Source organism: Oratosquilla oratoria, chromosome 9 (assembly GCF_046742065.1).
Source record: "Oratosquilla oratoria isolate Oo_2021 chromosome 9, ASM4674206v1, whole genome shotgun sequence".
Taxonomy (NCBI): Eukaryota; Metazoa; Arthropoda; class Malacostraca; order Stomatopoda; family Squillidae; genus Oratosquilla; species Oratosquilla oratoria.
The window spans coordinates 28,534,775-28,547,262 of record NC_134785.1 but is presented as its reverse complement, the minus strand read 5'-3'; the positions used below and the strand labels follow the sequence as shown (position 1 = coordinate 28,547,262).

Here is a 12,488-nt window from a genome sequence, read left to right as displayed (position 1 = left end):
GAGGGAAGGGCGAGTGTGAGTTTGCGAGTATAATTGGGAGGCTGTCAGGAGTGAAGAGAGGGCGAGGGAGAGAAGGGGTGGCTATACTAGTAAGTGAAGAGATAGGTAAACGTGTCGCGCTCCTTGTTTACGACTAAATATAGATATATAAATTGGTAGGTGGTAGCTGGCCAAGGTAGTTTAGATCACAAGGAACACGAACAAACTTTATACATATAATTTTCACTTCACATTTGGTGGTGAATGAGACTAATGTTTCTCAAATATGTGACTTTTATTATTGTGATATTATTACTTGAAAGTCAAAATAGATCACTGTGATGTGTACGGGTGTGGGAGGCTGGACTTAATTAATAGACACCAACCTTGTATGAATATCCTGGTCGCAGTTCCAACTGTAACCGCTAATCATTGAACAAATCACTTGTACCTGGTAATAGTTTAGAGCTCTGACAACTTTGAACTGAATAGTTACGGGTGTCCGAGTAGACTGAACTTTACTTTGATGCTCACTAGGAAGAAAGCTTTGAATGGTATAAGCTCCTCCTACAACCAATTATGATTGGCTAAGAATCTCTCTGTATGGTAGAAATGGCGAATGAGGACACATGGCTTGTATAAACATCCCTGCCTTCCTCCGACAGGGCTCGGTTCATTCAAGGGGTCAGAGGTCACGAATGCATTACAGAAAGGGCGACCTCACGAGACAGAAAATGTTATGGCTTGATAAGGTGCCCAGCGCGCGATGCGATGATGAAAACTAGTATCGACTAGTATCACTGTCTAGTGGTGATGATGCTGTCGTCAAACCAATCACCACAAACGTGTAGTGGAGTGGAAGGAGGTTTCTTCAAGGATAATGTGGATGAAGGTGAAACTGAGAAAGGAGATGTGGGTTTTTGTAAGTGCATATGGGCCTGGTAGTGAGAAGAGTGTAGAATAAAGGGAGGCTTTTTGGATAGATTTAAATGACTGCATAGAGCAGTGGTTCCCAAACTATCTTACTTGACGCCCCCTTTTTGCTTCCAGGAGACCCGCACGCCCCCACTCCCTCTTTTGTTCATGTGAAATGATTCTTGCATTTATTTCTTAGCATTGTTCAGGAAAACAGATTTCTGTTTGTATTAAATTTTAATAATGAAAGCCACTCAAACAAATAATGATACATTCCAGAGACATTTTTCTAAGTAACTAAAAATGAAACATTTCGTTCAAAGGGAGTGAAAAAAAAAGTTTGAACATTAGCAAATTGGCAAAATTGACTTGCAATTTTATGAATACTGTAGATAATTTGAAGATTTGGCATATAATATTTGGAAAGACACGTGAGACTAAGGCATAATTTATGCATGTATGTAATGGCAGATATTTGTTCTTTGAAAGATTTTATTATTCTAATTAAACAAAGATTTTTGAACAGATGACTTCCCGCCCCCCCCTTGTAACCTCCTCATGCCCCCCCTAGGGGGGCGTGCCCCCTAGTTTGGGAACCACTGGCATAGAGGGATTAGGGAGGAATGTCAATGTAGTAGTATTGGGAGACCTTAATGCTAGGGTAGGAAATGAACCAATTGATGAAGTGATTGGGAAATGTGGAGTGCCAGGAAAGAATTGTAGTGGAGAGTTGATGGTGGAGATGTGTCTGGAAAAAGAGTTGATGATAGCAAATACAGTGTTTTGGAAGAAAGTCAAGCATAAGTACACATGGGAGAGGGTGGTTGATGGAAGGGTGGTAGATAGAGCATTGATGGACTATGTAGTGGTAGATAGGAGTATAATAGGAAGAGTTAAGGATGTACATGTGCTAAGGGGAGAGAGTGGGGGAATATCAGATCATTTTTTGGTGGAGGCTAAGTTAAGAGTGGAGGATAGATGGAGAAAGAGGAAAAGGACAAAAGGTAGGGAGGTGCTTTGAATGAACTCTATAAATGAAAAGGAGAAGGAGTACAAGAAGAAGGCACTGTGGGAGGTTTTGCAGATAGACGGGATAGGAGGAAAGCTTCTAGGAGCTGTCAAGAGTTTTTACGAGAGTAGTAGAGCATGTGTCAGGATTACAAATGGAGAGAGTGAGTGGTTCGAGGTAAAGGTGGGACTTCGTCAAGGATGTATTATGTCGCCCTGGCTGTTCAACTTATACATGGATGGGGTGGTGCGAGAGGGAAATGCAAAGGTGGTGGGTCAGGGATTGGAGATGGTTAAAGAAAATGGAGAAAAGTGGGAGGTGAGCCAGCTGTTGTTTGCAGATGACACTGTGCTTGTAGCAGGATCAGAAGAGGGATTGAGGAAGTTGGTGACAGAGTTTGGGAGAATGTGTGAAAGAAGAAAGTTGAAGATAAATGTGGGTAAAAGTAAGGTGATGAGATGTACAAGGGGTGAAAGTGGCAGTAGACTGGAAGTGAGCATTAAGGGAGGGTGACTGTAGGAAGTGGATAGTTTTAGATACTTGGGTGCGAATGTGGCACGAAAGGGTAGAGTGGAGGTGGAGGTAGAATGTAGATTGAGAGAAGCGAGTAAATGCCTTGATGTACCAAAAAGTGTAATGAGGAATATACATTTGGGAATGGAGGCTAAGAGGAGAGTGTATGAAGGAGTGATTGTGGCAACAGCACTGTATGGGGCAGAAACATGGAACATAAGAGAGGAAGAGAGAAGGAGTTTGAATGTGTTTGAGATGAGGTGCCTGAGAAGTATGATGGGGGTTACTAGGCTAGATAGAGTGAGAAATGAGGAGGTGAGGAGGAGAACAGGGGTGGTAAGGAAGTTGGGAGATAGGGTGGATGAAAGAGTATTGGGATGGTTTGGACACATGGAAAGAATGAATGAAGGAAGACTAGTAAAAGAGGTATGGAAGGCAGATGTGGAGGGAGTGAACATGAGGAGGCGACCTAGGATGAGATGGATGGATGGGGTGAAAAGGACTTTGGGGAAGAGGGGAATGTCTGTTGAGGAAGGAAGGGAGAGGACAGAAGACAGAAGTGAATGGAGAATGGTTGTATATGGATAATGTTGTGATGCATGAGATGGAATGGGTGGGGGGATGGGGCGTGAGGTAGTATGTGTGGGAAAATTTTGACACAGCCCAAAGGGATTTCTCCCTGTCTTCTCCTTTTCTCCATGAAGGGACGGAGAGGGGGGGGTTCGCCGATTTAATGAAGCGGCCTTGCTGTGGATGTGCTGTGTCTTGCGACACTGTCTCTGACCCAGGGCAGTGGACAAGATGCAGGGATGACCCGTCATCCAAGAGGTGCCAGGGCAGTGGACAAGATGCAGGGATGACCTGTCATCCAAGAGGTGCCAAGATAAGAGGGAGGGGAGTGGAGTGATTTAGGGATGGAATGGGTGGTAATGGTTTTTATGCCTTTTTCTTTTAGGCTACCTCCCTTGTAAGGGGGAAAGCCTTTGGTATATGTATGATGTATGTACATATATATATATATATATATATATATATATATATACATATATATATATATATATATATATATATATATATATATATATATACAGTATATATATATATAGATCATACACATACCAAAGGCTTTTTCCCCCTTACAAGGGAGGTAGCCAAAAAACAAAGTATAAAAACTACTCCCACTTATTCCATTCCCACAATCTCCACTCCCACCCCCTTCTTTCCCTTTTTATTTTGGCTTTTCCTAGATGACGGGTCATCCCTGCATCTCACCCACTGCCCTGGGTCAGAAGCATTGTTGCAAGACACAGCATATTGACAGTGAGGCCACTTCATTAAATTGGCAACCCCCCCCCCCTCTCTGCCCCTCATGCAAAAATGGAAAAGACAGGGAGATATCCCTTCAAGCTGCGTCAATTTATTTTTTGCACTTACTCCCTCACCCCCATCCCTCACCCACTACCCCTCATGCATCACATCATTATCCATACACAACCATTCTCCATTCACCCCATCTTCTGTCCTCTCCCATCCCTCCTCAACAGATATTCCCCTCTTTCCCAATGCCCCTTTTACCCCATCCATCCATCTCATCCTAGGTCACCCCCTCATGTTCACTCCTTCCACCCCTGCCATGTCTGGCGTGGGGTTTACAGTTAGATCACTACCCCGCATCCATTTGCATGGGCACTGGTTGAAAAATAAAGGTTACTCATTGATGTGGAGTTCAAAGAGTGCATCCTATCATGTTAATTAAAATTATTTTTCTATAGCACTTTTTATATTGTTGATTTATTGCAATGATAAAGAATAAGTAAGGGTAAAATGATTTCCTAATCTGAGTTACTTCAATATCTTCACAGATCAACACATTTAGAGAAGGAGCTGATATCATGTCACTTGAAGAAGTTGCTATGGGTTTTGTGGAGGTTGCTAATGAAGCAATGTGTCGACCAATACGAGCTCTCACACAGGTATATATATATTTTTTTCTTTCTTTTTAACTTCATTTCTCTCAATCTAGTGACAGCAAGAGATGTGCCAGGTTGTTAATATATAATCTGCTTACATGTACCAAAAGGTCCTTTCCCCTTCATGAGGGGGTAGTCAAGTCAAACACACACACATTTAGATAAAGAAACAGTGTGTGCAAATGCTATTCAAGATTTTAAGAAAAAACTTGATGCTGAAAGATACAAAGATGGGTCACCACGAGCATAGCTCCCTTCCCGTATAATACAATTGGGTAAATATCCATCCCACACTTGTCATTACTCCTACATCAGTACATCATGGAGGGTCATTCCTACTCCCTGCCACACTGATTAGGTCAAAGGCAATCCAGTGAGAAACAGGCCTCTTTAGGAGGGCCCAACAGCTGGAACTGGTGAAAACCCGCCACTTCATTAAATGGCAGCTTCCTCCCTCTCCCCTTATCTATTGAAAAAAATTGCAGAGCAGACAAGAGGGACATCTTTTTTGGCCATCTCATTTCTACATCCATTTACAGCCACTTTTCATTCACTCCTATCCCTTGCAGTCTCCTTTCCTAAGTCAATATATAATTCCTCTTGCATCAAATGTTTCTTTCACCATCTTTAGCCACATCATTCGTGACCAACCTTTCAACTTTACTCCAACCACTTCTGCTGTCCACACTCTTTTTGCATGTAGTTCCTCAGTCCCTATATGCCCAAACTATCTCAGCAGTCTTTGATCTACCCTGTCTAATAGCTCTGTCTAGCCCTGCTGCCTCACCTCCACATTTTTCATTCAATCCATTCTCAAACACTTTATGCCAGGCATGCTTAGGTTCTTCCTTTCTGGCTTCTAATTCCATGTATCCATTCCATACTGTATCATGGGCATATCACTCCTTACAGTTTTTTTACTTTCATCATCAGAAACCTATTTCTTGTAACACTTTTCATTCAACACTGTTGCTTTACAGATAAGCATCACATGTATCTAACTACTGCACTTGTATTTACTTGATTGGAATGTCTGATTCTTGTTTCCATGTATCAGACATTACTTTATTTTGATACTCATATGACATTTAGACCACATATAAAAACCTGACAGCAAAAATCAAGAAGAAAACCAAACTATTAAAAACCATTACTAGCATTGATTTTGGACAACAATAAGAATCTTATAGGTATCTATAAACAGTTCATGAGAACCACCTTAGAGAACACCTCCACAGCATGGTTCTTAACAGTGAGCAAAGGACCTGGTGTGGGAGTCTTTGTCATGGGAATCCTCACCCTAAGCAGCTGCAGAATACCCCTGCCACCGGCTCTCAGACACCTCAGAAATACAAATCTCTTCCTATGCAGACGACATAACAATCACATGCACACATCGTAACACAGACAAAGCTGCAGAAATAATCCAGCCATACCTTGATACACTCAACACATGGTTCATCACAAACAGACTCAAAATAGCTCCAACCAAATCTACAGCAACACTTCTCGCCAACTGGACAAAAGATCACAAATACATACCTCATCTCTACATCAACAACACTCTAATACCACACACAAACACACCGAAAATTCTTGGTGTAACATACGATTCATCCATGTCTTTCAAACAACACATCACAAACATAAAAAACAAATGCACACCTAGACTTAACGCACTTAAGTCAATCGCTGGAACAACATTTGGACAAAAAGAAACTAATACAACAATATACAAACAATGCATATGCTCAGTGATGAATTATGCGAGTCCTGCATGGGCTAATCTCAGTGAGACACACCACAACACCCTTCAAATCATACAAAACAAAGCCCTAAAAACAATTACAGGCTGCACAAATACAACACCTACAGACCATTTACACCATGAAACAAAAGTCCTCAAAGTCAAGGATCACCTCAACATGAGAGGCACACAAACACTTGCCGCAGCCACCACAAAGACATCACACCTGCAACACTACATAGCAGAACACCTACACACACCAAGAAACATTAAAACAACACCCAAAGACCTGTATCACACACAGATACTCTCTTCTCTTCCTCCACAACCACCAAATACCAGCCTCCGGAAACATATTCATAATCATATCACTCACCGCTCCATTAACACACTGAAAGACAACACACTGCTGCATGCCAGACCCCCTGATATCCACCCTTCTGAATCCTCTCTCCCACGAAAGGACAGAGTCCACCTGGCCAGACTGCAGTGCGGCCACCACCCAGCACTACTAAGCTACCAGAAGAGGCTGGATGACCGCATTGTGAACAGCTGCCCAGGATGTAACAGTTCACCCCATACCATACAACACATAATGGAAGACTGCATTATACACAATCATGCACGCAAACAGCACAACATACACTATAAAGGATTTGTGGGAAAACCCAGTTTCGGCTGTGGCATTCCTTGGGTAGACGGGACTGCTCGGACAGACAGTCAAGGGAACGACAACAACAACAACAACAACAACAACAACCCTTTTTACAACAGTGCTCCTTCACATTTTATCTGCACTGAGAGATAATTCTCTGGCGATCATCCATCTTCTACTATTAGCTAGAAATGCAGAGAGTAATCCTGGGCCCACCACAAAATACGCATGTCCAACACACTCCAAACCCATCACCTAGGGCTGACAGACATAGGACTTTGTTCAGTGCAACTCATGCTAAAACTGGGTCCACCTCACTTACATAACACTTGTTGACATAAAACCGTACACAAACTCCTTGACATGTTCTATATGCCCACCCATAACCTCACTCCCACCACCCCACCCCCTTACCCACACCTCCACCCTTGCCATCCCCTTTCCCCCTGCACTCCTCCCCAAACATTCCTCTTTCTCCTTCTAACCCAGGTCCTAATCCTTCCTTACCAGTACCCCAACCCTGTACAGCAATCTACAACACATACAGAACACACAACATCAACATCTTACAACATAAGATTGGTGGCATCAGCATTAAAAAAACATGAACTCGAACAATTCCTCAAACAACACAACATACACATTGCCATTATACAAGAAACAAAACTATGACACTCTCAAAAAACAGACACATTTTGTGATTTCACCACCTTATGGACTGGTGGATCAGGGTGATGAGTCCACTACCACTGACTCATCACCCTGATCCACCAGTCCATCTGCTTTGTGGACACAAGTGCCACTACCATAACTCTCTTCCCTACTACAGATAACACTGCAGAAACCCAGTCAATACAAAGCCAAACAAGTAACAAATCCACAATTACAATAGTTAACATGTACCTTGTCATGAGTGGTGGCTTACCAAGCTGTCAGTCAGGTGTGTCAACAGCTCCAACAGGAACAGGGTTTGATATACAAACACAACTTGATTCATTGACCATCTTGAACAACACCCATAATAATCACACATATCCCTCGTCAAGCCTTCCACACCTCTCCTGACATCACCTTATTTTCCCCTTGTTTAACTTCAACAACTTCATGGAAAGTGGTTGGAGCCCTCAGATCCAACCACTTTCCAATCATCATCACCAAAACACTGCACCCTAGTTGGCCACAGAAAAGTAAGTCTTAAAGAATGAGTGAAGAAAGATTAGTAAAAGAGGTGTGGAAAGCAGAGGTGGATGAAGTATTTACCTAATTGTAATATATAGGAAAGGAGCAGTACTCGTTGGGTCCCATCTCTTATTCTCTATTTTTTTTTTCTCTCTTTTGTTTTTCTTTAATACCTAGACTCAGATTCATGCACACTTCCAGCTTAATCTATAGCCTTGATTTCCAAAGATATATAGATTTGAACTTATGTATTGTTTGGGCTTGGGGACAACCAAGAATGAGATGGATGGATGGGTGATAGGGGCTTTGAGCATGGAAAGGAGAGGGCAGGGGATAGGGGTGTTTGGAGGATAGCTGAGTATGGATAATATTTTAATGGAGCCTGCAGGGATTTCTCCCAGTCTTCTCTATTTTCCACATGAGGGGACAGGGACGGGTGTTGCCCTGTAAGTGAAGTGGCCCTGCTGTTGATGTGCTGTGTCTTGGTGCATTGCTTCTGACCTGGGCAGTGGGCTGAAGACAGGGATAACTTTTCATCCACAAGGAGCTAAGAAAAGAGGGAAACAAGGGTAGTAGATGGGAGTGGAGTGGGTGCATGACTGATTTGATTACCTCCCTTATAAGGGGGAAGAAGCCCTTGGTATACAGACAGACACAATAACAATAGGTTTATTTACTTTATTTTGAAAATTGTTGGGCTCCCTTCAGTTTTTATACATAAATATTGTTAAGGCATCTCCTATTTTTATGCTATTGGAGTTACATTGAAGAAACATGTGTTGCAACAGGAAATGTAGAAGAAAGTACATTTTGAACATTTTATCATGCACTAGGTATTTCTTACCCATAGGTCAATACTACCTCAACCCATATCTTAGTAGTTTTTGTCTGTAACACAGTAATTATTGTTTGCTTATGCTTCCAGGCCAAAGGTCATGACACATCTCAGCATATATTGTCAGTGTTTGGTGGGGCTGGAGCTCAGCATGCTTGTGCAATTGCCAGAGCTCTTGGGATGCACAAGGTGTTTGTTCACAAGTATGCAGGAATCCTCTCTGCTTTTGGGATGGCTCTTGCAGATGTTGTGCACGAAGTCCAGGAACCATGTGCCAGACGCTATGAGACAAGTAAGTCAGGAAGAGTGAATGCCCATCATTATTGGTAATTTTAACTGAGGTAAAAGAGGAGGAGTTTGAATGTGTTTGAAATGAGGTGCCTGAGAAGTATATGATAGGGGTTACTAGGCTGGGTAGAGTGAGAAATGAGGAGGTGAGGAGGAGAGTGGGGTTGGAAAGGGGGTTGGGAGATAGGGTTGATGAAAGAGTATTGGGATGGTTTGGACATGTGGAAAGAATGAGTGAAGTAAGTAAAAAAGGTGTGTGTGGAAAGCAGAGGTAGAAGGAGTGAACACGAGGGCACGACCAAGGATGAAATAGATGGTTGGGGTAAAAGGGGCATTGGGAAAAAGGGGAATATCTGTTGAGGAAGGAAGGGAGAAGACAGAAGATAGGGGTGAATGGAGAATGGTTGTATATGGATGATGCTGTGATGCATGGGAGTGGGTTGGGGTGGGGATGGGGGGGAGAATGTCTGTGAATGATATTTTGATGCAGCCCAAAGGGATTTCTCCTTGTCTTCTCTTTTTCTGCATGAGGGGATGGAGAGGGGGAGTCACCAATTGGAGTGAGTGGCCTTGCTGTGGATGTGCTGTGTCTTGCTACACTGCTTCTGACCCAGGGCAGTGGGCAAGATGCAGGAATGACCAAGAGGAGCCAAGATAAGGGGAAGGGAGGGGGTAAATGGGAGTGGAGTATGTGGGGATGAAATGGGTTGGAGTGAATTTTATGCCTTTGTTTTTTGGGTACCTCCCTTGCAAAGGGGAAATAGTCATTGGTATGTAATGTATATATATATATATATATATATATATATAAGGTATATATATATAAATTTGTGTAACTAAAAACTCTCCATCCCATTCCCATGAAGTGGGAAGTGAGAAACCCCTGTAAAGCGAGCCTTGTTAGTTGTGGCCAGCAATTGGGTCTTTGGCTGATGTTTGGGTCACCTCCTGGCAAAAAAAAAAATCATAACATGTCATTGGCAATAAAAATCGTAGCAAGGAATTCATGTGTTAAGATTTTATTTGATGTTCCAGCATAGAGAAAGTGGGCGGAGCTTGTGTTGGTGCAGTGGCCTTGACAGGCATGTAGCTACACCACACTACACAGGCATGTCACAGTGCACCATGAGTGCTTGTGTAGAGAGGTTGTATAGTAGGCTACTCCCCTTAGCACCAATCCTGACTGTAGCCCTGTCCTTGCAGCCATATAATTCCACTCAAACTGCTCATAATTAGACAGGAAATTAGACAGGGAAGGTCATGTGCCACAAGTTTGATCTGTATCTATTCAAGACTAATAGATATAATACAAGAAAGGAATGGATGGGCTGATTGTGCTTTCCTAGATTTACAAAAAGCTTTTGATAAAGTACCATGCAAAAAATTGAGAAAACTGGAAACCAGAGAAGGGATACAAGGAAAACTATTCAGATGGATGGAGGATTTCTTGCATGAAAGAAAAATGAGAGTAGTGCACAGAGATAAGAGTACTACTTGGGAAGAAGTGATTAGTGATAATGATTGCTATTTATATAAATGACAAGGATGAGGGTGTAGAATGTTACATGAGCTTATTTGCAGATGATGCAAAACTGATGAGGAAAGTAAGTACAGAAAAGGACTGTTGCCACAGAGAGAAAACAGGGTTTGGGAATGGAGTCAGAAGTGGGAAGTGGACTTCATCATAAAGTGAAAAAAGAATATCAGGACAGTATAAAATAGGTACAAAGGAAGTAAAGAAAGTGAGTTCTGAAAAAGACCTGGGAGTGATTATCACAAAGGACATGACTCCTGATAAACAAATAGATAATATTGTCTGAAAAACCTACAACTTGCTAAGATCAATAAAGATGGCCTTTATCTACTTGGCCGAAGAAATGGTGAAGAAAATACTAGTCACACTGGCCAAGACTGGAGTATGCAGCAACATTATGGACACCCAGTACTAAATAGAATATAAAGAAAATTAAAAAAATCCAAAGAGCAATTGTGAAGATGGCCCCAACACTTTCAAAACTGTCATATGAGGAGAGATTGTCAAAACTGGAATTACCAACTCTGGAACAAAGAAGAGAAAGAGGTGACCTATTGACCATCAATAGAATCATGAGAAGAATGGAAGTCCTTGATAGAGAAGACTTACTAAATTGGGATATGAGAAATAAAGATGACATGAAAAGAAAAATTATAAAAGGACAATTATAGAAGGGACCTGAAAAAGAACAGCTTTCTCCACAGAGTGGTGGACGTCTGGAACAAATTGGATGAAACAATAGTGTGTGCAAAAACCATACATGAATTTAAGAGCAAACTAGATACTGTGAAATACAATGACAGGACACCATGAGTGTAACTCCCCTTCCTGTAAGACACAACTAGGTTAATACTAAGCTCAGCATGGAGGAAAAGTCTCATGCTATTGCTCTATTAGATTAGGGCATGTTTGTGATTCATGTAGCCACCAACCCAAAGGTGTCAAGACAAGCCATTTATTGTGTCCAGGATGTGGCGGCAACATTACCACCAAGTATGACCCTGTAGACCTACAAAAAGTTTTTGATAAAGTATCACACAAAAAACTATTAAGAAAACTGGAAACAATAGGAGGGATACAAGGTAAACTACTGAAATGGATGGAGGATTTCTTGCATGGAAGAAAAATGAGAGTAGTGGTCAGAGATAAGATTTCTACTTGGGAAGAGGTTATTAGTGGAGTTCCACAGGGATAATGTTTGCTATTTATGTGATACATTATTATGATCTTTTACATTTTCAGAAAATTACCCATACATTGAAGAAAGAATTACAGCTTTGAAAGAAAAATGTATTGAAACATTGCAATCTAAGGGATTCAAGAGAATTGAATACGAATTGTACCTGCACATGAGATACAAGGGAACTGACTGTGCTCTGATGTGCACTGCCCTTGAAAGTACCAGCCAGGATCATGGAAAAAAATTTGCCTATGGGGATTTTAAAGGTGCATTTTTGGAAAGGTGAGCTGTAGAGAATTTATATTTCCAAGTTATATTTTCTTATGTGCATTAAAATATACTCATATCCAAAAATACTTTGAGTAGAAAAAATGTAGGTTCATCATGGGGAATTTTAAATCCTTTAGTATGATGGTTTACTTCATAAAATTTTGTAGCTATTGTCAAACTTTTGTATTCATTTGTGGATTATATTTGATCAGGTGGTCCCCATAGATGTTGGGTTCCAGTACAACAATACAAGTTTTGGAAGATGAGGACTTTGTATCAGATTTTAGATATTTTACAGTTTTATATAGGTTTTATGTAGAGAAACAAATGCCTTAGAGAATTAAAAAGTGTTATGAGAAATAGACAACTGGGAATGGATGCAAAGAGGAAATTGTGTGAAGGGGTGATTGTACC

At 41.4% G+C, this 12,488-nt stretch overlaps 1 protein-coding gene across 2 annotated transcripts in view; it reads left to right on the top strand.

Annotated features, from left to right (window-relative positions):
• Positions 1–12,488, top strand: part of LOC143028289 (5-oxoprolinase) — a 105,258-nt gene that overhangs the window by 32,683 nt on the left and 60,087 nt on the right. For both annotated transcript variants that reach the window (XM_076190158.1, XM_076190160.1), the window contains 3 exons: positions 4,279–4,389; positions 8,893–9,094; positions 11,867–12,086. In XM_076190158.1, coding sequence (XP_076046273.1) covers positions 4,279–4,389; positions 8,893–9,094; positions 11,867–12,086 — 533 coding nt within the window. The remainder of the gene's footprint in view (positions 1–4,278; positions 4,390–8,892; positions 9,095–11,866; positions 12,087–12,488) is intronic.